Source organism: Marmota marmota, unplaced genomic scaffold (genome assembly GCF_001458135.2).
Source record: "Marmota marmota marmota unplaced genomic scaffold, marMar, whole genome shotgun sequence".
Classification (NCBI taxonomy): Eukaryota; Metazoa; Chordata; class Mammalia; order Rodentia; family Sciuridae; genus Marmota; species Marmota marmota.
In genome coordinates this window covers 11221557-11245097 of record NW_025999943.1, presented here as the reverse complement: position 1 = coordinate 11245097, position 23541 = coordinate 11221557, and the positions used below count along the sequence as shown (strand labels likewise).

The window sequence follows — 23541 nt, the reverse complement described above, 5'->3', positions numbered from 1 at the left end:
TTATTTAAAAAGTTTATACTGCATGAAACTATGCTGTAAAAGAAAAGTACTTCTTTTTAAAAGAAAACCCAGAGAAATAAAACTGGGGAGCAGCATCATATTGTGTTAAAAAATAAACATAAAAACTTCAACATCAATGCTTTTAAGACACAAAGCATTAGACCAAACACACGCAAGGACTTATGATTTCAATATGAAACTTCTGAGATGTTTTCATTAAAAGACTAGCATTGGGAAAATAAATTTTTAAAAATGATTAACTTACTATTAATAACACAATTAAAAATCTGAATCATATCTTTTGAAAAACTTCACAACAATAACTACACATATTAATCTCAAGGGTTAAAAAGAACTCCTTGAAGATAGTAGTAAAACAAGTGTAAATAAACCAAGTGAGTGATATTTAAATAAGGTATACAATTTCAGGGAAAGGGAAGAAAAATAGAACAATTACTTCTTTGTTACTATGATTACATGCTAAAGAAAAAATTTAAATAATGAAGTTTCTACTAGGAGCCTTCTTTTTTTTGTTTGTTTTTAAGCCAGAGGCTGAACCCAGAGGTGTTTAACCACTGAGCAACATCCCCAGCCTTTTTTACCCTGAGACAGGGTCTCACTAAGTTGCTTAGAGCCTCACTAAGTTGCTTAGAGCCTCCCTAAGTTGCTGAGGCTGGCTTTGCACTGTGACTCTCCTTTCTCAGCCTCTGGAGCCACTGTGACTATAGATGTGTGCCAACACGCCAGGCTTTACTAGCCGTTTGATATTTTATTCAGCCTCTACTAAAGGAATAAATACTAATTGCATTAGGTGCCATCTGTTCATAGTAGATAAAAAGATACTATCTCCTTATCTGCCTGCACAAACTATCAATTTTAAAAACTCCCAACTGTTAGCACACCCAATTTTTTCCAAATTCTTAAAAGACTATATTTAAGGTAAATCTAAAACTGATAAAACACTGCGTTCCTCAATTCTAAAATGCAAGAATTTTTTTTTTTTTTTTGGGGGGGGAGGGTGCTGCTGCTGCTGGGGATGGGATCAAACCCAGGGCATTATATGTGCCACCAAAAACAAAAACTTTACCACCCAAGCATACAATATCTTATTTTTAAGAGTCCTCTTGATCACCATGGATTTACACTAATGGAATGTCTGAGTTTAACTGGCAGTGTTTTCTCTTTTATAGCAGCAATGGTACCTTAACATCTGATAGGAAAGTTCAAAAACAAACTGCCTTTTCAAAATATACAATCAACCACTTTTTCTTTCTAGATGTTATTTGAAATCCATGAACAAATACCACATGAGGAAATAATATTTTCTATTATAAAGCCTCATTTAAATAGTGGCATATGGAAAATGATAAGATTATCAGTCTTGTTTACTGATAATATATAATAAAAATTACACTTGAGAAACTTTGTTTTTATAATATTTAACCCATACAAAGATATCTTCACACTCTCAGATAAAGGCTTTAAAAAGTTTAAATTTAATAAGTATAATTAGTAATTCTGTGAAAAGAATACAGCAGTGTCAGTTTAGAACATACAAAAAAACTTCTAGTGTTTTTACATTAAAATACTTTACAATGAAAATAAGTACTTTGATATAAATCAAAACAAGTCATTTTTTAAATAAAAAATGCCTACTGAAAACTGCATTTTCATATATATTGGAGTTTTGTCCCCACCAAAGGCAAGGAGTCTACACAGAAAAGGAACACAATCATAAAATACTAAACCAATGCACTGAAAGCTGATAAAGGTGAATACAAATAAAAAGCACTGGAAATAATTGTAATGACTACTTTTTTTTGCTATATACTTGGGTACAAAAGCATGCCATGGATGGTAATCTTAATTCAAGCTACTTAAGAAGTGCTTCTCATAAATCAAAATATAACTTCACAAAGTTACTTTTTCTTCAATGACTATTCATCTCTTTTGCTAAAACAAATGATGCCAAATTATGTTTAAGTGTGAAGTTATCTTTGGGGCAGAATTGTATATTAGTTGAATATAATCAAAATAATATTTATGATACATTACCACTGCTCCATTATCTGGCATCATTGGAGTTCCCATATTTGCAGCTCCTTCTGGTCCCATGGCAGGACCAGGACCCATTGGTGGGCCAGGTATAGTTCCTCTGTTGTTCATATTCATACCCATCATTGGAGGAGGACCTTGGTTACCAGCAGGTGCTGGGCTAAACGCATCTATGTAAAACAATCTATACTTAGAGCTGTCCTATCTTAGTTTAGTAAACATTAAAAATTTTATAAAACTTATGCAATCTATACACCAAAACTATTGTCAAAATCCTTTCCTTGAAAATAAGACACTCAATTATCTATTCTGTAACAGAACATTACCTACACTCTACAATTTTCGGCCTCAAAATAAACACACATAAAACAAATAAGGTAACTATGAATTTTAGGATACTTAAGACTGCAACAGTTTAAAAAAGCTTCAAAAAGTCAGTAGTACCATTTACTAAATCCTACTTTTAAACCAAACAATCCCTAGCAATTTTGACTACATTTTACCAGTCTTAATGATCAACAAACAATTAGCACTTAAAATTATAGCTAAAAATATTAACGTGTAAATGACAGTAAGTTGTAAGAGGGAAACCATTTTCTGCAAAAATCACTTGAAGTTACATTCTTGACTTTAATATAGTAATTAAATATCTACCCAAATTGCAAACATTAAAAAATAAAATCCAAACCAAAATGATATAAAATGACTCATCATGATGAAACTTACTTAAAAAAAATTCACCCAAACACAGATAAAATGATTATATGGACATTTTTAACATTCAAAATTCTAGAAATGGGGATAGAGACATATCAAATTTTTTTATAAAACAATCTACTAAAATTAATTACAATAGGGTCTCAGCTATAATATTATACATGACAGTTTCAAAGACAACATTTTTAGGTGTTTTCTTTGAAACATTTTTTTCCTTTTTTATGCTCAGGCTTGTTTATCATTAAAAATTCTTAAGTGACTGATTACAATTTTGAGGTTTTTTTCCCCCTGGTTTATGTAGGTCAATTTTCTGGTATTCAGAACTCAATTTTGCAAATACTCATTATAAAAGGAGCTTAAGTTTTCATTCACTCTCATTACAGAATACTTAATATAGCTGAACTCTATAGAGTTGAGTCAAAGGAGCAGGTAAAAGAAAGACAACTTATACCCTATCAATGCCTGGCATCACATACTATTGTTTTGTGAAACCAACCCTAGGAAGCAATTTCAAAGGAAGGAATTATCTCCTTAATCCCAAAATGTTCTTTTTGAAAAATCTACACTTTATCCAAAAATATTTCCATTCCTTCAATATAATAACAAATTGTCATTCTGAATAGGTTTCCACAATCTAAAAATGAAAAAGGGTGGAAGACAGTTCTAGGACATACTGTAACTTAACATTCCCCAAAAAGAAAAAATTAAAGCCTTTCCCCTTCTTTCTTGTTATGTCAGTTTAAGTTGCACAACTATAAACATTACAAATAGAAAAAAATATATATTCCTACCTACATGTAGTTATATCTTCCACCTATATAGCTATAAATAAACTAAACTTAAGGATCTAAGAAATGTTGACATTACCTGGTTACCTGAAAAGCAGTTTTATAACCTATATTTCACTAGTGGCATACCAGAAAATCTGATGCCACATTCAATCAACGATTTATTCATTTTCATTTTTGTGTTAGGGATCAAACCCAGGAACTCCAGCATGCCAACCAAGCACATGATCTAGTACTAACCTATACCCTCCAGCCCTATCAATGTAACTTGATGAAATATGACAGTTTCACTTACTCAACACCAACCCAACTAAATTATAACTTGAGTAAACTATTAAGATAAAGTCTCACACTGAATGAAGACTAAAAAAGAGAATATTAAATGAATCAGACTTTAGAAGAATAAGTGCTAAAACAAACATGATTCTCTGAAATGTTAAAAAAATTTAAACTGTCTTGAATTTCTAACTAAATAAAGAATATAAAGGCATACTGTCATAAAATTATTAATCAAGCAAAGAGGATGTTTCTCAGTGTCTCTCTGAAGCATCAGAAATAGTTTTAAGTTTTATGTTAAAGTTTTGTTCTATCATTAATGACAATCTTTGAAACTGCTTATATTCCATAATGACCTCCTCACTCGTGCAGTTAAAGAACACATGGACTGTCATTATACCATTCCAGAATTTACTCTGAACCATTGGTACATCATTATATACAACCGTATTTCATAATTTAGAAATTATATTCTCGTTTCACTGATTTTAACATGTATTCATGAACTAACTTCATCATTAAGTTTTTTATGGGCAAGGGTCTTGTTTTATGCTTTCTTTGTATATCAGAGATGCTCAGCAACCATTTGTTGTCTGAAAGGAAAAATGACTAAGTAAATAGCAATTAATGTTTCCAGGTACTCTGATCAGAAATGTGAAAGAACTGGCAAAGGTTTTTTCGGAGGTTGTTTTTATTTTTTTTTAAAAAAGGGGGGCTAATCATCAAAAATGCTCATTATACACATTCCATGTTTTAAGTTTTATTTCATATACTACATGTTTTAAGAACCTATCAGAAGGGTATGCAAGTTATGTAATACTGGATGCCCTGGTAATATGATCTTTAAGACAGTATATCCATTTGAGCTATATAAAGATTTTAACTTCATGACAGCTTCTGTGAGACAATATAATGTGGAAGTGACTATATAAAATTTAATTGATTATCCAATATTTAAATTTATGGCATTTTCAAATTTCAAATTTATTAAGATCTATGATATTCCACAACAACTTCTCCCTCAGTTTATTTGCTTGACTCTACTTTCTTGACAACCTGGCTCTGCAAGTTAAAATTAAGTTGTTAACGAAGATACTTTGTTTTAAGGTTCACACCAATTTTAAAGATATGCATTAGCAAGGCATATCTCGTCTCCTTATGTCATAGGTATCTCCAATCTTCCATGTACAATACATAGTTAAGAGAAAAGGGTTAAATATTAAGTAACATGAATAAAAGCAGCTTCAAAGTTACAAAAAAAACTAGTTTAAAATAGATTCATAAAATGCTCTCAAAAAAATTAAAAAACACAAATAGAAACTATCCATTTCCAAGGTTAAAAAAAAAAAGCCATTTTGAAGGCATGTAATTTTATTTTTAAAGTATGACAAAAGAATTGTGTTACATCACGTAACAAATGAGCTACTTTGAGGCTACTTCAAATCCAATTTGTAATTTTTGTTCATTTCAGCTACAAAAGTGAATCTTTCAAATTTCCTCCCTAGGCATATATTTTTAATGCAATTGTAATACTTCACTTTAATAAATATAAGAAATTTCACCTTCAGTGTTGGTTCCATATTTTAGTTTCTTGCTGATATACAGATATCACAAACAACATATACAATCCCCAAAGAATTACAAGTAAGTTACAGAAGGCTTTTGCTTCAAATCCCTACCTCCCATGTTTATTGCTCCACGGGGACCCATATCACCCATTCTCATTTCCTGTTCTCTCTGTAAGTAAACATAGTTGTCACAGTCAACCTATCGATCTTAAGACTTTACATTTCCCATCTAAAATCAAAAAGAAAAGAATGAATTGGGATATCACTTTCCATTAAAATTTTTGAAAATTTCCAACATCATTTACTTAATAAGAACACAGAAAAGAAACTTCTGTCTCCCATGCTTAATACACTACAAGTGCTTAGAACCAGTTTATATTACAAGATTAGATTACAAACAAACCAGATTACATAAAACCTACCATAGATTATTTAAATGTTTTATCCCAACAGATCAAAGACATATGTCCACATTTCAAGCAGAGGAAAATCTAGTAATAATAACTAGGATCAGTTGTTTTTCAACCAAGTTACTGAAGTTTCAAAGTTATAGATGATATTTATTGTCTAAATATTATAATTCATTCTTGCACTTTGTTATTTTTCAACTAATCAAGCATCATTCCACTCAGTTTCTATAAAAGCAGTTACTAAAAGATCCATACAATACTTCTTTCCTGTAACTGGGCAATGCTTTTACTTAAAACCTGAATGAAAGTGTTTCACATTTGGGAAGTTCTGAAACAATGTACTATTCAGGTTAACAGTTAACACAATAGGTCATAGGAATGTTCACAACCTTTCAAATTTCACTATAGAATCTACTTGGTAGAAACTTTATTTACCAATAACAGATTAACTTCAATGAAATATCTAGGAGAAATGATGAAATAACATTTTGAAATTGCAATTTCTACACTGATGACCATTTCAAATCTCAGACAAATGTGTTCAATGCAATAATCATGAAAAACATTCCGAGGCAAAAGCAGGAATGTTTAAATCTAAAGAAAGTGTTATTACTGTTCCTTTAAAATCAATTTTATTAAAATCTAAACATTCACTTTAACTCCTGTTTAATGATATAAAATACTGGTAAAAAGCATATATGAAACTAGAAATAAAGAAAATAAAAACATGATGGAAATGTCATTAAATAGCAAATGGCTCCTTTAAAATTTTTTAAAAAACACTGCCCATCTAACCTCAATGGAGATGCCAAAGGTAATCTTTAACTAAACTATGATTCAATTAAAGAAGCTATGATACAACAAGCACACCATCGTAAGAAATATTTTGTCACATTACTTAGAAAATTAAAATGCCAAGGTTCTTATTATAAGAATTTTTTTAACTTTCCTAAAAATGAGTATTAAACTCTTGCCCATTAATGGATACTATTACTGACATGCAAAAAAGATAAACTACACCCAGCATATTCTAGATATTATTTATAATTGATACTTATTGAGAAGCTGGTTACATTCTAACACCATAGATATTAAAATACATGATAAATTTCTATGATGACTTTTTTGAGGGAACCAGGATTTATGTATTTGGTGGGGTGAAGGAATAATCTTTCAAATATTGTATTTTTCAGTTCTAATATATCACTTTGTGGAACAGCAATGCTTAGCTTTATTATTCACAAAGTTAAGTACTTTCTTTTGGTATTATTCAAAATTCGTTTTTATCAAGAGATTTATGGGAAATATTAACATGGAAGAGATTTAGTTTTCAGTCAACTATACAAATAGTGGCACTAACATTCCCCTTCTGATGCTGTTATAAGCTGAATGAAGTTCTAAACCATCATTTTTTATCTAAGACAGCATATGAGTATATGAAAACACCAATTCATGTTGCACACTACAGAATTTTTCACTAAATGTACATATACTTTCATTTAGTAATGTTGACAGTATATTAGGGGAAACTACTGAATACTATTTTATACAGCTTTACTCTTTAAGTTTTCAAGACATTAATTTGATACCAGACATTTTCTCACAATTTTAAGAGTAAAACTTTTCAGTTTCCTTTTCAACCTTACAGGTTGCTGTTATTTTCTAAAATCCACTATTACATATTAGTAGCAAAATGCAAAAGAGGAAGAGATTATATTATTAAGATGCTTTTATAAGCTGAATTTAAGATGGTAATTCTCATCACTTTAGATGTGTTGCATATGGAATTAAGAATCACTTAAGGAAATCACTGAATTTTAAACCAATTTTAATAATGCTTTATTACTTTGCCATAAATTGAGACATGGTTTTAGATTAAATAAGTTATTTATAACACTTTAAAAGACTGCAGTGCAAAAACACAAAGCTATTATAATAACTCAGTATTAAAATTATTGATACAACCCCATGAAATATGTCTACCATTATCCCATTTTAGAGATCATAAAAGTGGAGGCACAGAGCTATTAAAATAACTTACTTGAGGTTACACAGATATGAAGTGGTTAAGCTACCCTGTAAAATTCTATGGAGTTCATAAAATTTCCACCTTCACAAAGTACCTTAATTCAAGAATTCTAGCAACCGAGCCTAAAAAAAGGTAAGTTTTTTGTTCAATTTATAGTATTTCTATAACTGGGTGCACTTCCATAAAAAGAATTATTTCACAGATGTATTCTCAAAAGCTAGTCATTCACATGCATTTAAATAAACAAATGACAAAAAGGGAAGAAATGTACAGGTGATTTCCAGAACCACATATCTAATCACATCCCATAGAAACGGGAGTTTTCGAAGTACAGTTCATGGATCGATCCTTTCAGGAAGTGTAGAGGTGAAAACTATTCCATCTTTTACTAACCCTAAGAGTTAAAACACTATATTGTACAATACTATGATGTTAAGATTTTTTTTTTTAAACTCTTATCAACTTTCACTACATTTAAAAGTGCTGAAGCACTGGCTGGCAGGAAAAAAAAAAGGAGGAGGAGGAGGAGAAGGAAAAAACAACAGCATTTTAGCAAAATCAACGGACTTACATTCATTTTTTAAAAATTAGTAATCACTGTATTTGTCACGTGATATATTTTAAAAGTTTCAATTATGAATACCTTAATGAAATACTAAAAATAACTGCATTAAACCTTTATCCTTGAGCGCATGCTTTAAAATATTCTATGTAACAACAATAATGTTAAAAATGTAGGCATAGAGCACTGCTTTATGAAGTAGGATGGGTATTTCAAAAAATGCATTTGTGTGATTGGGTTGCATACATAATGAGCCACTGCGTTCATGAAACAAATTTTTTTTTAACTTTTTTATTGGTATGGGGATTGAACCCAAGTGTGCTCAACTACTGAGCCACATCCCCAACCCTTTTTATTTTGTAAGAGAGGGTCTCACTAAATTGCTGAGGCTGGCCTCAAATTTAAGATCCTCCTGCCTCAATCTCCTGAGTTGCTGGGATAACACGCATGCACCATCACACCCAGCATCATGGAACAAAATTTTTAATTCATATAACACCACCTGACAAACTGATTACTGCCCAGAGAATCTAGTTTATATTTTCTAATGAGGCTGTTATTAAGAAAGGTGATTTAAAAAACAAAAATCTGTATAATAAAACATATAACCATTTGGACAATCTAATTAAGTCAATGAACTAGTATTTTTCTAATGACATTACAAAACTATACATGAATAAAAGATCCAAAATTCAAGTTACATCAATGGATTTTATTGCAAAACATACTTTTAAGACACTACCACTTAAGTTTTACTGAGGTATCAAAGAATACTATCTACTATCTAAAAAGGTTATTAAGATAGCCTCTATTATTTATCCATGTAAAGCACATTTTCTTCATGGATTTTCACCAAAAAATTTTTGCAACAGATGGAATGTGAAAGCAAATATGGGAAGTCAACTATTTCCTATAGAGAAGAACATTAAGCAAATTTACAAAATGTAAAACAATACCATTTTCCTTACTATGTCTAAGCCAAACATTAAAATCATTTGCCAAAAAAAAAAAAAAAAAAAAAAAAAAAAAAAGTAAAATAAGGCCACTCTTCCTTCTGAAACACATTTTCTTTAAGATTTGTCTTAATTTCTAAAATGGCAAATACTTACATAATCTAAACAAAAGCTCTCTGAAGTTCTCAGTATCTCTCTAGTTTCATTCCCTTTTTTGAAACAAAGTCTCCAAAATTAGGGCCTCTCTAAGTTGCTGAGGCTGGCCTTGAACTTGTGATTCTCCTGCCTCAGCCTCCCAAGTACTGGGATTACAGGCATGTACCACGGTTCCTGGTTCCTCTCAGTAATTTTTAATGGAATATTAAGTCAAAAATTTTTGAGAACCACTGTTTTACTTCACAAAAATGTAAACTAGCAAAAAATGTATACTAATATCAGTTAACCTATTTTCAAATGTATGCTAACCATAACACTACTGGCACTTGAAATGATTTATTTTGTAGAATAAAGATATTGTTACTTTAATATTTAATACATGGGACAGCGATATTAAATAAGACATTATGTAGGTTTTTTTGGTTGTTGGTTTTGTACCAAAGATTGAATTCAGGGGCCTTAACCACTGAACAAACATCTCCAGCCCCTTTTTTATATTTTTAGTTAGAGATAGCAACGTTGCTTTAGGCCTCCCTATGTTGCTGAGGCTGGCATTACAGATATGTACCACCACACCTGGCTGTGTAGTATTTTAAGTTAACCTAATTTTAAGAAATTACATGGTATAGGGTAAATTAAAACTAAAGGGTCAGATGAATACCTAAATATTATGATACACTAAACTAAGAAATTGCCTTAAAATGTACCAACACTTTACTTTACGGTCAGTTTCATCCAATGTGTCAATCTTTATTCTTCTTTGAGTGAATGAAGTATTAATGAACAAAATATTCATAAAGACCTCTCTCATGCTTACCTCTCAGGAAACTTCTAAAGATTGTCTAGAGATCCCCATATACTATTTAAGTTCCACATTTCAAAAAAGAAAATGCTAAAAATGATGACACAGAATATTTAAATCCACTTTAAAATATATAATCCTAGAGAAAAGAAAAGCAAATTCTGGCAAGCAATAAGATTCAACTTTTTTATCATTAAGTATTAATAGAAGTAAATGTCCTAGGAAAATCTATTTACATTTAGCATTTAAAATATTAAGAGTTAGCAAATGGCATTATTTTATTTCTTCCCTGAGGAAATGTATATAAATGAATAAAGGTAACTAATCAAATTTTCTTGAGAAATATTAAATACAAACTGTTAGCATTCAGAAACACTAACAATCACAACAAAGAATGGAACAAAAATCTATTACATGTAATACTAAGAAAAAATTTTTTAAAATCTTTGACAAGAAGTTATTCATTCATGAAAAAGGTGTTAAGATATTGAAGACTGTGCATCACAAATTTATCTTTTTAAGATAAAAGTAAATACTCAAACTAAAAAGGAATAGGAGACATGTTTCCCATGGATAAAATTCAAATAGTAGCATATAAACTTTAGAACCTAACCATTAGAGAAATTTTGGAAAATTTAACACTTTTAATTCAGGTAATTTTAAAAAAATCCAAATATTATATAGCTCACTGCTAGATAGGAAAAGGAAAAATAGTTTATGAAACTAAGATAATCTTTTAATTTATATAACTTAAGATTCCCCCAAATTGAATACATTCAATCCAGAATATCTTCATCCATGAATATTGAAGAAAATGTTCCTTAATTTTATGACTGTTAAAATGAAACTATATCACATATCTTCAGAGAATTGTGAATTAACATGAGATAGCTCTACAAAACTTTCCAATGGCCAAAATCCAAAACACAACACCAAATACTGACAAGGATATGTAGCAATTGGAATATCATTAATTGCTGGTGGGAATGCAAAATGATACAGCCATTTTGGAACACAGTTTGGCAGTTTCTAATGAAGCTAAACATATTCTTACCATATGATCCAGCAATCACACTCCTTGCTTTTCACTTCAAGGAACTGAAAACTTCTGTCCATTTAAAATCTGCACATGTTTAAAGCAGCTGTATTTGTAACTGCTAAAATTTGGAAGTAATCAAGATGTGCTTTAGTAGATGAATAGATAAACTGTGGAATACTGAGTGCTAAAAAGAAATGAGCTATCAAACCATGAAAAGACATGAAAGAAACTTCACACCGTATGGCTCTAATAACTGACACTTCAGAAAGGGCACAACTATGGAAAAAGACAAAGGGACAGTGATTACCAGGTGTTGGTAGGGAAGGATGAATAAATACCTCTGTATGACACTACAATGGTACATAAAAATCACTGTACGTTTGTCAAAACCCTCTGAATGCACATGAGGATTGAATTCTAATGAACTATGGAATTTGGTTGATAATGACGTATCAATGTATGTTCATCAATTTTAACAATTATAATAAATGTACAGCTGTGGTATAGGATATTTAAATTTTTTAAGAAGTTTTTTATGTATTGGAGTGTGTGTGTGTTTGTCTGTAGGTATGCATGTACTATGGACTGAACCCAGGGGCAATCTACCACTGAGCCACATCCCAGACCTTTTTTATTTGAGACACAGCCATGCTAAGTTGCTGAGGTTTACATTAAACTTGTGATCCTCCTGCATCTGCCTCCTGAGAAGCTGGGATTATAGGCATACACCATCATACCCTGATGGTGCCAGATTTTTATAAGAGGGAGTCCATACATAAATGGGACAGAAGTAGATGGAAAAACTCCGTGCCTTCCGTTCAATTTTGTTATGAATCTAACACTGCTCTAAAAAAAATTAAAAGTCTGCTTAACAAAAAAAGAAACATGGAGCTAAGAACACAGGTCAGTGGTTGAGCATGTGTTTAGCATGCTTAAGGTCTTAGGTTCAATTCCCAGGACACACATACACAAAAGAAAGAAAAAAAAATCTTAAGACTATAAGGGATAGTCATGAAACAAAAATATTTGTTCCTCGTTAAATATCCAACCAAAAAGAAAGGCAATAACAGAAGTATGATAATGTACTATGCCTACTAACTTGAGATATTTTTGGTACCTCTTTCAACAAAATTCATTCAATAACGTATTTTTAAAGGCTGATTCAATTAATGAGTAAAGGAATTATTCTCATGTTACTGTCAAATTCAAGAGTATGTAGGCAAAATTAATGGCTACTTTTTAATACATAGAATACTTTTCTAACTGATATTGAACAAAATGCAATAATGCATAATGGAGTACACATCAAGAAACAAAAGGAAATATATAATTTACAAATTGAATCTTTAAACGAACATTCACCTGAGAATTTTATTTTCAATGTATATACCCCAAAACATTTTCAATCGTCTTCACAAACTCTCTCTGAAGAAGTGCTTGATTTCAAAACCTAGCATTGATTTGGTAATAATTCATTTTTTTTACCCCAAATTCCTTAAATGACCAGCAATCTCAGCTATAATCCAATACTAATATTAAGAGAATCTTACCAAATCTCACATAAAGTCACTAGTGACTAGTTTGCATTTCTTTAATCCATAATCTCTTTTCTAGTGTATTTTCTTTCTTACCAAAGTTAAACTATCACAACTAGCAAGGTCACAGTATATATAGATGAAACAAAAGAACAAATAAAAACTGTACAAGAAGCGATTCCAAATTGATCCCATCAAAAGAAGAAAGCAGCAGCAAAAGAAAATAAGGAATATAAGGTCCAATGGATAAGGAATTAAGTACACATTTTCATAGAGGACATTATCCTTTTCTGTTTGTGATATTAGGCATTAGTAAATTATCTTAAAATTTACCAGAAGCTTTCATGTTTACATAAGATATATGTTTTCTAAGTACCCAACACAAGCAAATAATTTGAAATACAATAATTTTTTAAATACTTAAATAGCATCAAAAAAAATCCAAGTTATTTAAAATTTGTAATTGTAGGAGAAACTACAGTAACAATTATATCAATTGTTTAAAATCAGAATTTAGAAAACGTATAATATGCCAGATGAAGAAATTATCTTATAAAAAATATGATTAAGGCCTGGGGTTACACAGCTCAGTGGCACAGTGCTTTCCTAGCCATGTGCAAAGTCCAGGGGGTTCAGCATCACACAAAAAAAGAGAAAATTAAAATATGGTTAAGTTTACAACCAGAAAATCCAGGATTTAAAACATGGAGCACAATATAGAAGACATCATAAGACCAAAAGAGCAAACTTACCCATGTATTTTTTTCAGATATTAGAGGGGTTGCTGGGTATTGAAACATTAGGCCTCACAGATGCTAGGCAAGGGCTCTACCAACTGAGCAATATTTCTAGCCCCAGGTATTTAAAAAGTCCTCCAAAGTTTGTAATTATAATTATTAACAGTATATCTTTAATGCATTCCATCAGTGGAGCATGCTTAAAAATCCAGTTCCTATGCCTTACCACTGGTAGCTTTAAACATGGATATTAACATTCCCATTTGTCAAGTTTAATTTAGCATAAAATTCTAACATTTCAGATGATATTACCAAGCTTCAATATTTAAGTATAGAAGAGTTCAATATTTAAGTATAGAAGATACTGATTGGTTTAGAAGTATAGAAGGTACTGATTGACCTAAAAATATTTAAAAACATAATTACCTTGTAAAAAAAAAAACTCCTATAAGGTGGCTCTAAATAGGCTATCACAAAATGAAAGTAAATTTATGCCTTCTTAGAATATTTTTGTTATTAATTCAACTGAATAATTTTAAAATTTTTAATTAGTTATATCACATATATTAGGCATTTAAAAAACACATTTAGCTAAACACCTCTAGTTGCCAATCTTGACTCTCCTCCAATTTTTTTTTTTTTTTTAAAGGTAAGGGGTGTGGTGGGGAGAACATTAGCTAAAAGTAAGATCTTACCATTCAGAACTAAAAATTATTAGAACTTACCATTACATGAGGTATACCTACCATATCGCAGAATAATAAAGCAATACTCTAGGTTTAAAAAAACAAACAGAAAACACCCAAAGAAATTTTCATAAATATTTCAATAACACTTAACACTCCCAGGTTTCTTTAAACTCTCAGAACATTTTAGCTTTATTTCTTAACATTCTCTGTGTTAAGCAGTCTGCAACTAAAATCTTCTAACATCTTCTGTATTCTCTATGGTGCTCAGCACTATGTTTTGAACACAGCAAACAATGAACAAACTTTTCTTTCTGAATGGAAACCTCCAAGTCTTCCTGTAAGCCTAACACTCTGAAGGGATATTCAAGTGGGATCTGCATATTGAAAAGTTAGGTGTGCTGAAAACCAAGCACAAAAAAATTGTTGGTTATTTGACTGTTGTTAAAAACTACTCTTCTCTATGTGATTGTTATGAAATCTATAAAAATGCATCAATAGTTGTACCTCAACAACACCTTTGTTTTCCAAAATATCAAATGTTTAGCATCTGAGACTAGCATTCAATAAATACCAAGGTATGGTGGCCCATAAAGAATACTGAGCCAGGCACAGTGGCACATGCCTGTAACCCCAATGGCGCAGAAGGCTGAGATAGAAGGATAGAGAGCTCAAAGCCAGCCTTCGCAAAAGGGAGGTGCTAAGCAACTCAGTGAGACCTTGTCTCTAAATAAAATACAAAAAAGTGCTGGGGATGTGGTTCAGTGCCCGCTAGGGTCAGTTCCCGCTGACTGAACTCAGTGCCCCTGAGTTCAATCCCTGGAACCTCCCTCCATCCCAATTGGAAACCACGGTTGAGCTTCACTTCATTTGAAAAACAAGATATGAAGCAAGTAATTCTCTCGACATACATCTAAAAAAAAAAAAAAATGACAAATACATTAATTCCTGACCTCAAATACACTCAGCACAATTAGTGTACCACAAAGTAAAAAATTAATAATAATTAAGACTCCAACTTGATCATCACTTTTAAAAAATTACACTAAAATGAAAATGTTCAGGGCTGGGGGTGTAGCTCAGTGGTAGAACACTTGCCTCACAGGCATTAGGCCCTGGGTTCAAAAATAAACAAATAAAAATGAAGATTAAAAAAAAGAGAGAGAGAGAAAGTTCATAGCAGGCATAATAAGTCAGAGGTAATAATATTAACTGAGTCTATATGGAGGTTCTCCAGAAAGAAAAAAAAAGACATGGAAAATTTTCTCGATTATGAACCTCTCTCAAATAGAGTCTAAAGGAAAAAAAAAAGCTAAAGTCAACTAAAAATGACATAAAAATAATCCAATAAAATGAAGTGACCTCTGATAAAAGAATGTATGGAGGATAAGAGAATCAGTAATTATTTCCATCTGTATTTGTTTTAAACATGAATGATTAAGAAAATATAGAAAGAAAAATCATAAAATATGATTGGGATAAACATACATCCTGGTTCACCCAAAGAAGCCCATTTTATGCCTGCTATTAAAAAGTAATTTTAGGGGCTGGGGATGTGGCTCAAGCGGTAGCGCGCTCGCCTGGCATGTGTGCGGCCCGGGTTTGATCCTCAGCACCACATACAAACAAAGATGTTGTGTCCGCCAAATACTAAAAAATAAATATTAAAAAATTCTCTCTCTCTCTACCTCTATCTCTCTCACTCTCTCTTAAAAAAAAAAAAAAAAAGTAATTTTAGCCAGGTCTGGTGGCACACACCTGTAATTCCAGCAACTTGGGAGGCTGTCAAGAGGATCACAAGTTCAAAGTCAACCTGAGCAACTTAGTGACACCCTGACTCAAAATAAAAATTTAAAAAGTGCGAGGAATGTAGGTTGGTGGTACAGTGCTTGTCCAAATAAAGCCTTGGGTTCAGTCCCCAATATCAAAAACAAAACCAAAATACCGGTGATTTGTCAAGAATATTAAATAAATCATTTTACAGAAGTGGTCCAAGAATTCAACACTTAGTTAACACTGATACCTTCAATCAAAATATCCCAAATCACCAAAATCCTAAAGATCATTTTCTAGAATTTTAAATATTTCAAACTTACATATCAGTCTTTCCATTTTATTACAAAACTCTAAGTTCAAATTATGTGCTATCCGAAGTATTTAGAAAAGTCCTCACTTTATACTAATAATTATTTCAGTGAATAACTGGTCACAACTAGAACACTATATGTGAGACCACTATAAATTATTTATGTTATTATCCATTTAGATTTTCACCAACATGTTCATATATTAGCAACAGATAACAATCGCCCAGCAGACTATATCTAAATCTAACAACTCTACAGCATATAATTCTTTATTCCTCTAAGCTTATGAGACCATAAAAATCCCTTTTAAAATATGTCCTTTGTTTGAATACTTTAGGTATCTCCCCGTCCCCCCATCCTTGTACATCAGCAAATTACTTATTAGAGCTAAATAGCTTTCAGAAAAAGAGAGATGGTCAGGCGGAGATGACAAAACTGCCACTTCTCTCAAAAATTCATAAGCCATTTCAGAAAATGAATTTGTACCTATTCATTAGTAACAAACAATAGGGATCGTTGCTTTGAATTTTGTATATGCCTCACCAGAAGTGAGGCTATAATTAAATCAAGGAATGAATAAGAGAAACAATGCCTATACAGGAAGCAGGAGAAGCTAACAAAACGAAGTGGCCGGTTAAATAACAGGCCAAATTTGACACTACTCACCAAAAGGTGGTACATTTTAAAGAATAATGGTTTATATTAAAACTACAAAGATTTGGAAACTCCCAAGTATCAGTCTGGAACAGTGAAACTTTACCAGTTCTTCCATAACTTTTGCTCTGACTCATAACCAAAACTACCAGTGAACCTCAGGAACACTAATTTGGATTCCTTCCTCAGGAATCTTGAATTTAGGATATGAGTTGTCTGCTCAGTGAGCCTTCTAAAAACACTGGAAAAGAACATACAAATTAATTACTTTGCATTAAAATTCTCAAATTATGAGTTTGGTTAACATGAGTCCCTTTTGATAGATTCCACCCGATTCTCATATTGGCTCTAGATCAGAGTCAGCAAACATTTTTTGTTAAAGGCCAGATAGTAAATATTTCAGGCTTTGCAGGCCACATAGTCTTAATCCAGCCTCATAAAGCTGTGTCACAACTATTCAACTCAGGCTGTAAAGCAAAGCAGAAATTAATCAACAAAAAATAATATGATGTTCCAATAAAACTTTATTTTCAAAAATAGATAGCATGTAGATTGACCCTGTCCTACTCTACTGACCCCTGTCTGGATGAAACAATTAAAAACTTAACCTGTCATCTGAGACAATATCCTCTACATATGTAATCTGAAAGCCCAATTCAAGGTTGCCACGCCTAAATCAACATGGCATTATTCAGACAGAATGTTGCACTATTTAAACTGTACTCAATATGAATAACACCCTCCCCTGTATTACAACAAGTACACTCCATTCACATTTCAAGAAGCCCCCCCACCCAAATCTACTACCATCATTCTCATTTTAATATACAATCTGTGATATTTCAACTTTCCCTAAGAGACAATGAGCAAGGTACAGAACTTTCTAAAATGCTAAGCCCATGTCTCCAACACAGAACTACTGAATCAAAATATGTAGTGGGCCTTGAGTTCAAGTTTAAGAACTACTAAATTAAAAAAAAAAAAAAAAGCAACTGATACTCAAGATACTTCAGAATCTAATCACACAAAAAAAATTATGATTAGGTATAAGATCTAGGGCTCCACTTATTTTCCCCCCTTCTCCATATTGGGAATTAAACCCAGGGGTGCTCTACCATGGAGCTACATCTCAGCCCTTTTTATTTGATATAAGGTATCACCTCAAATTTGTGATGCTCCTGGCTTCAGCCTACCAAGTCACAGAAATTATAGGCCTGTGCCACCATTCCACAATGGGATCCACATTTTTAAAAAGTTCCCAAGTGTTTGAAAAATACTGTCCTTGGAAGAGACATAAAACCAGCAGCCTCTGGATATAATTCTTTTTCCCTTTCCTTGGTGCTGGGAATGTAACCTACAGCCTTGTGGATACTAATAAGCAAGTACTCTATCACTAAGCTACATAAGAGGCCCCTGGATATATTTTCTTAATGTTTCTGATCTGTATTTCACAGGCCCTAGGTTGCAACAAGGAATACGCTGTCAAAGGAACCCAACTGGAATCAAACTGCTTCCTTGGCATATAATATACCTTTACTTCCAAGTTTATTATGTGCACATCTGAGACCACACACATTACAGTACCAAGACTTAATTTATTGCAGGGTATTTAAACAGATCTTAAATGCCATTCTTTTCTTCACTGAAAAGCAAAAAGTATTTACCAAACCAGAAATAGAAACTTTTCAGATTTTAAAATTAACTACTAGCATTTTTTTAATGCAACTTAAAAAAAATAATAACTACTAGCATTCAATCTAAACATTACCAAAATTTTGTATCACCACATGATACAATTATGATAGCTAGAAAAATACTGACATCTGGATATTTATTAGGACACTAACATTTCCCCCAAAAGCAATATTTACTACAAGAAACTGCAATAACAAGATATTTAAATTAAAATCTACCATTTCCTCTAGTAGAAATTCTTTCCACAAGAAAAGACTGCAGTATTTAAGTGTTTAAACTACTTCATCTACAGCAAATGAAGCAACCTAACATGAAAACAATTACAAGACAATCATAAAAAAGCCAACCTCATAAAATTTTCATTATTTCTAAATTGTTATGTTTCCAAAAGCTATAAAATTGGGACAGCAGAAAACTGCAACTTAGTAAATACTAGCTAGAAATGATCATAAAAACTACCTAAAAAATGGTCAAATACACTCCATGCTATAGTACAAGATAAACCTAAAAATAAATGAGATACAGGACAAAAATACATTCTTAAAGTAGTCAAAAGTATGTTATTCTACAAGAGCGAAAATATCATGTTTCATTTATTACAATAGCAATTATCAGTTTGATTTTTCTCTAAAGAAAAATAGACAACATATTCTTAAAAATATATTTCCATGTATGTCATAAAAGTTATCATCAAGTTGAAGGCTGACAAAGAAAAATAAATATGACCAGATGTGTTTTCCTTCATCCCTCGCTACATTAAAAAACATTAGTATTTAGGATATAAAGTGTAAATCAATTTTTTAATACTTCATAGCTCCATGCTCTTAATTATGTTGGAATATATCTAATGGGAATATGATAAAGAAATAAAAGGTGACATATGAAAACTAACCAAGAAAATTCTACTTTCATTACTAGGCAAGCTGAACACTTACCATTTGACTCCTCCCTTAAAATTGAACAGTGAAAAAAGAGAAAGCACATAAGAGGGCCTAATTTCAAAGCTTTAAAACAAAACAACAACAACAAAAAATAATAAGAAGAATTAAAACAGTTTAACAATTTTTCCAATGACATTTTATAAAGTAAAGGACGAATATCTCAGAAAACTGCCTTAATATGTTCTTATTAACAAAATGTTTTCCAAATGCAGTCAAGAGAGGTAAAGAGCATTTGTTAATTTTTAGTGCTTGATTAGTTTTACATTAGCAAGAAGCATTATGAAGCTAGGAACTAAATAAAACTAATAACAAAATTATGAAAGCCTTGTGTCTGTTCATAAGATTTTTAATCTCAAAAGTGCTTTTTAATTAAAAAGAAAAGATGATATTTCCCCTAAACATTTAATTCCTTTGTCACACAAATTATCAGCTTACTTATGTACTATTTATTTATTTATTTATTTATTTATTCACTCATTCATTCATTCTGGTACCTGGGATTGAACTCAGGGGCACTTTGCCACTGAGCCACATCCCCAGCCCTATTTTTTATTTTATTTAGAAAGAGGGTCTCACTGAATTGCTTAGCGCCTCACCATTGCTGAGGCTGGCTCTGAACTCTTGATCTTCCTGTCTCAGCCTCATGAGCTGCTGGGATTACAGGTATGCACCACCACAGCCGGCTTTTATATACTATTTGATATATATTAGCTCTTCAGAAAAGTGAGAGTTCGGTAACTTTATAACCTAACATAAATACTAATTCTAAAAAATCACAAACATTTCACCATAAGATTCAATATATTTTTTCTATAAAGAGGCAAAGAACAAATATTTTAAAATACTGTGGATCAAAAGTCGTGTAACATTCTTTTTTGAGCTGGAATCTTCTTATGTTGCCCACACTGGCATCAAAACCTGGGCTCAAGCAATTCTTTTCCCTCAGCCAATGGAGTTAACTTGAGTAACTCAGCCTACAGTTACAAGCCCAGTTTTCTTCTTTTTATGAAAAGATTAATACTATTCTTATCTCTGTGATGAAGTACTATTAAAATGGACATGGTAAAAGACTATAGTTTGATGAATTCTGCTCTAGTCAAATTAATTTTGATTATGACGCTTCAAAATATGCAACATGTGCTTCTTCAACTCCCTGAAATATATCATATAAATGAATGTATTATCTTTTAATCCTTTTCTAAGAATATAATCTCATGAAACAATATGTGATCTATTTAGAAATGCCAATAAGCCCATCAGAGTATGTTTAATATCTAAAATCTATTTTCAAACTTCTTTGGATGTCTGTAATATTTTATACTTTATACAACATTAAAATGAATTTCAAATACAATAAACTTGGCCCCAGCCCCTGGAAGTGGGGATTGAACCCACAGGAGCTACATCCCCAGTTCTTCTTATTTTTATTTTGAGACAGGATCTTGCTAAATTGCTGGGATTACAGGCATGAGCCACTACACCCAGCTTAAAATATTAAAACTAAGAACCTGTAGTAATTCAATTTTAAAATGTAGTAATATTTCCAATAGCTTTTTTAAAAAAGTAAAATTAGCAATACATTTAATTATTTCCTTCTAGTCCCCTAACTTGATTATTTATGCATATGACATACAAATAGCTATACATTCACTCCAAAAATATGAAAGTCATGCCAGACATTAGTATCAGTTTACTATAAGAAAATTCTTTAGTAAATATTCAGATAAATAAAAAGAACAGGAGAATTTTCTAATTCTCAATGAAAGATTCCTTAAGAAATTCATCACATATGGTTTACATGTGATTATATTTAAAGATAATACCAGTAATTGCTATTTTTCAAATATGGGCCTAGAAAACTTAAACATCCCATTTTCTTCAATAACTTAAATTATCCTCAAATTGACAAATTTAACAGATTTATGTGCAAATATATCAACTAAAAAACCCAAGATGACAGTTTAAAATGTCTACTAATTATATAAGGAGGAAAAAAGAATTACAAAATAATGGTAGAAATTACTCAATAAAAACTCAGAATTTTTTTTTTAATTACTCAATTGATTCAGTAATAGAATTTAAAACTCGATTAAACTAAACCTTTAGTATAACACAAAAAGAATGAAAACCTTTTCTGATTATTTAAAGGCCACATAATTTTCATTCAAGGGTATTTACCTGATAGTAAGATAAATATTCTTTGTAATTATACAACTTAAGATTTACTTTTCTATGTATTCTAGTTAAAAAAAAAAAGCTAAAAATTTTCAGAATAAGGACAGAAAGGTCAGGAAAAAGAGTCAATAATTTGAACTGTTAATACTTTTAGCCTCAGAAACTTACTAAAGAAGTCTAAGCTTCTTTTTGAAGTATCATAGCTCCCAACATCAGAGAAGAAAAAAAAAAAATAAGAGACATTCTTCAGAATAATGGGTTATGTTGGCATTCTTTCAAAATGAAAAATGTAGTAACTCTTCACACATTATCATTAAGAACTTGTAGATTTTAACATATCTGACATAGTCTTGTTTGCTTCACCATTTTGCCCTCCAAAACCAAAACCTGAATCAGATTAAGTTTTTGAATATCTCAGTTTGCAGAAAATTCAGGAACACAGGAATGTGCTAAATCACTGCACTGATGTAATCAGAAAAACTCAGCATGCGAGATACTATGCATAATGAGGCTTTAAAAAAAAAGAAGAAAATGAGAGAGAAAAATCAGACAATTCAAAACATCAATTGTAAAAAAAAAAATCATTTATAAGACCTATGTAAACCTCAGCTTTTAACAAAAACTAGCCATTTTTAAGATACGATACAGGTATTTAAAAGAAAAATACACATATTTTAGAGATATGTACTAAAAATACATGTGAAACTATATGAAGTTAGATATTTCAAACAAAATAGTTTGGGAAAGAAAATATGTATACAACCATGTGTTTGTAACTGTTATATCTGGAATGATGGGTATATACTAGTCTCCATTTTTATGTATCTAAAATGTTCCAGAATAAAGACTTGCTAGTATCAGTATAAGGTAAAAATCAGCCAGGAGATGATGCATATAGTTAGGATTTCTAATTTAACAGCTTATATTTTTTAGAAGGGCAGTTAAAATAGAAAGAAAAAAAAAAAGGACAATCCATTTCATAAAACATATTACATTCAGTAACTAATTTTATTATCTGTAAGAGGTTAAGCATGGCAACTTCAAAGAGATTAGAAAATATACTATTGTATAAATAAAAATCTAAAAAAATTCCAAATACATGTCACCCACCTGATAATATAAAATATTTTTGGTTAACTATATTTTACTTACATTTTCCATATAGTTTGGTTTAAAGCCTTCCTGCTGTCGCCTCAATTCCTCCTGTTCTCTATGTCGGATCATTTCTTCCTCACGCCGACGATGTTCCTCTTCATGTCTGAAATTATTTCAAACAAAAATTTCAGCACTACGACATGTAAGCCACAACCAGGTACTTTATTTCATATAAAAAATAATTTATACAAATTATAATATATCAAATTTGTGACTAATGATCGATTGTAGTGCCTAGATTTAAACTTCCTTCTTCTATTTTGTTCCAAGTCTAAAAACTCAGCCAAAGAAATAACTGAAATAAAGTAAAGAAACATACACAAAAAACCCCAAGGCAATGACACATAACCTCAGTGGTTATATAGCTCAGTGCCATTGTGCTTGCCTTAGCATATATGAGGCACTGGGTTCAATCCTTAGCAACACATAAAAACAAGCAACTAAAATAAAGGCATTCTGTCCATCTACAACTACAAAAGGAGGAGTACAAAAAGAGGAGTACAACAGGAGGGGGAGGGGGG

General features: G+C 31.4%; 1 protein-coding gene across 4 annotated transcripts in view; it reads right to left on the bottom strand.

Annotated features, from left to right (window-relative positions):
• Positions 1–23541, bottom strand: part of Pspc1 (paraspeckle component 1) — a 94690-nt gene that overhangs the window by 28996 nt on the left and 42153 nt on the right. For all 4 annotated transcript variants that reach the window (XR_007346970.1, XR_007346971.1, XM_015499357.2 and 1 more), the window contains 3 exons: positions 23018–23123; positions 5516–5573; positions 2056–2225 (listed from right to left, as the gene is read on the bottom strand). Coding sequence is in view for 2 of the 4 variants with exons in the window: in XM_015499357.2 (XP_015354843.1) it covers positions 2056–2225; positions 5516–5573; positions 23018–23123 (334 nt within the window). In the remaining 2 variants the exon portion in view is untranslated. The remainder of the gene's footprint in view (positions 1–2055; positions 2226–5515; positions 5574–23017; positions 23124–23541) is intronic.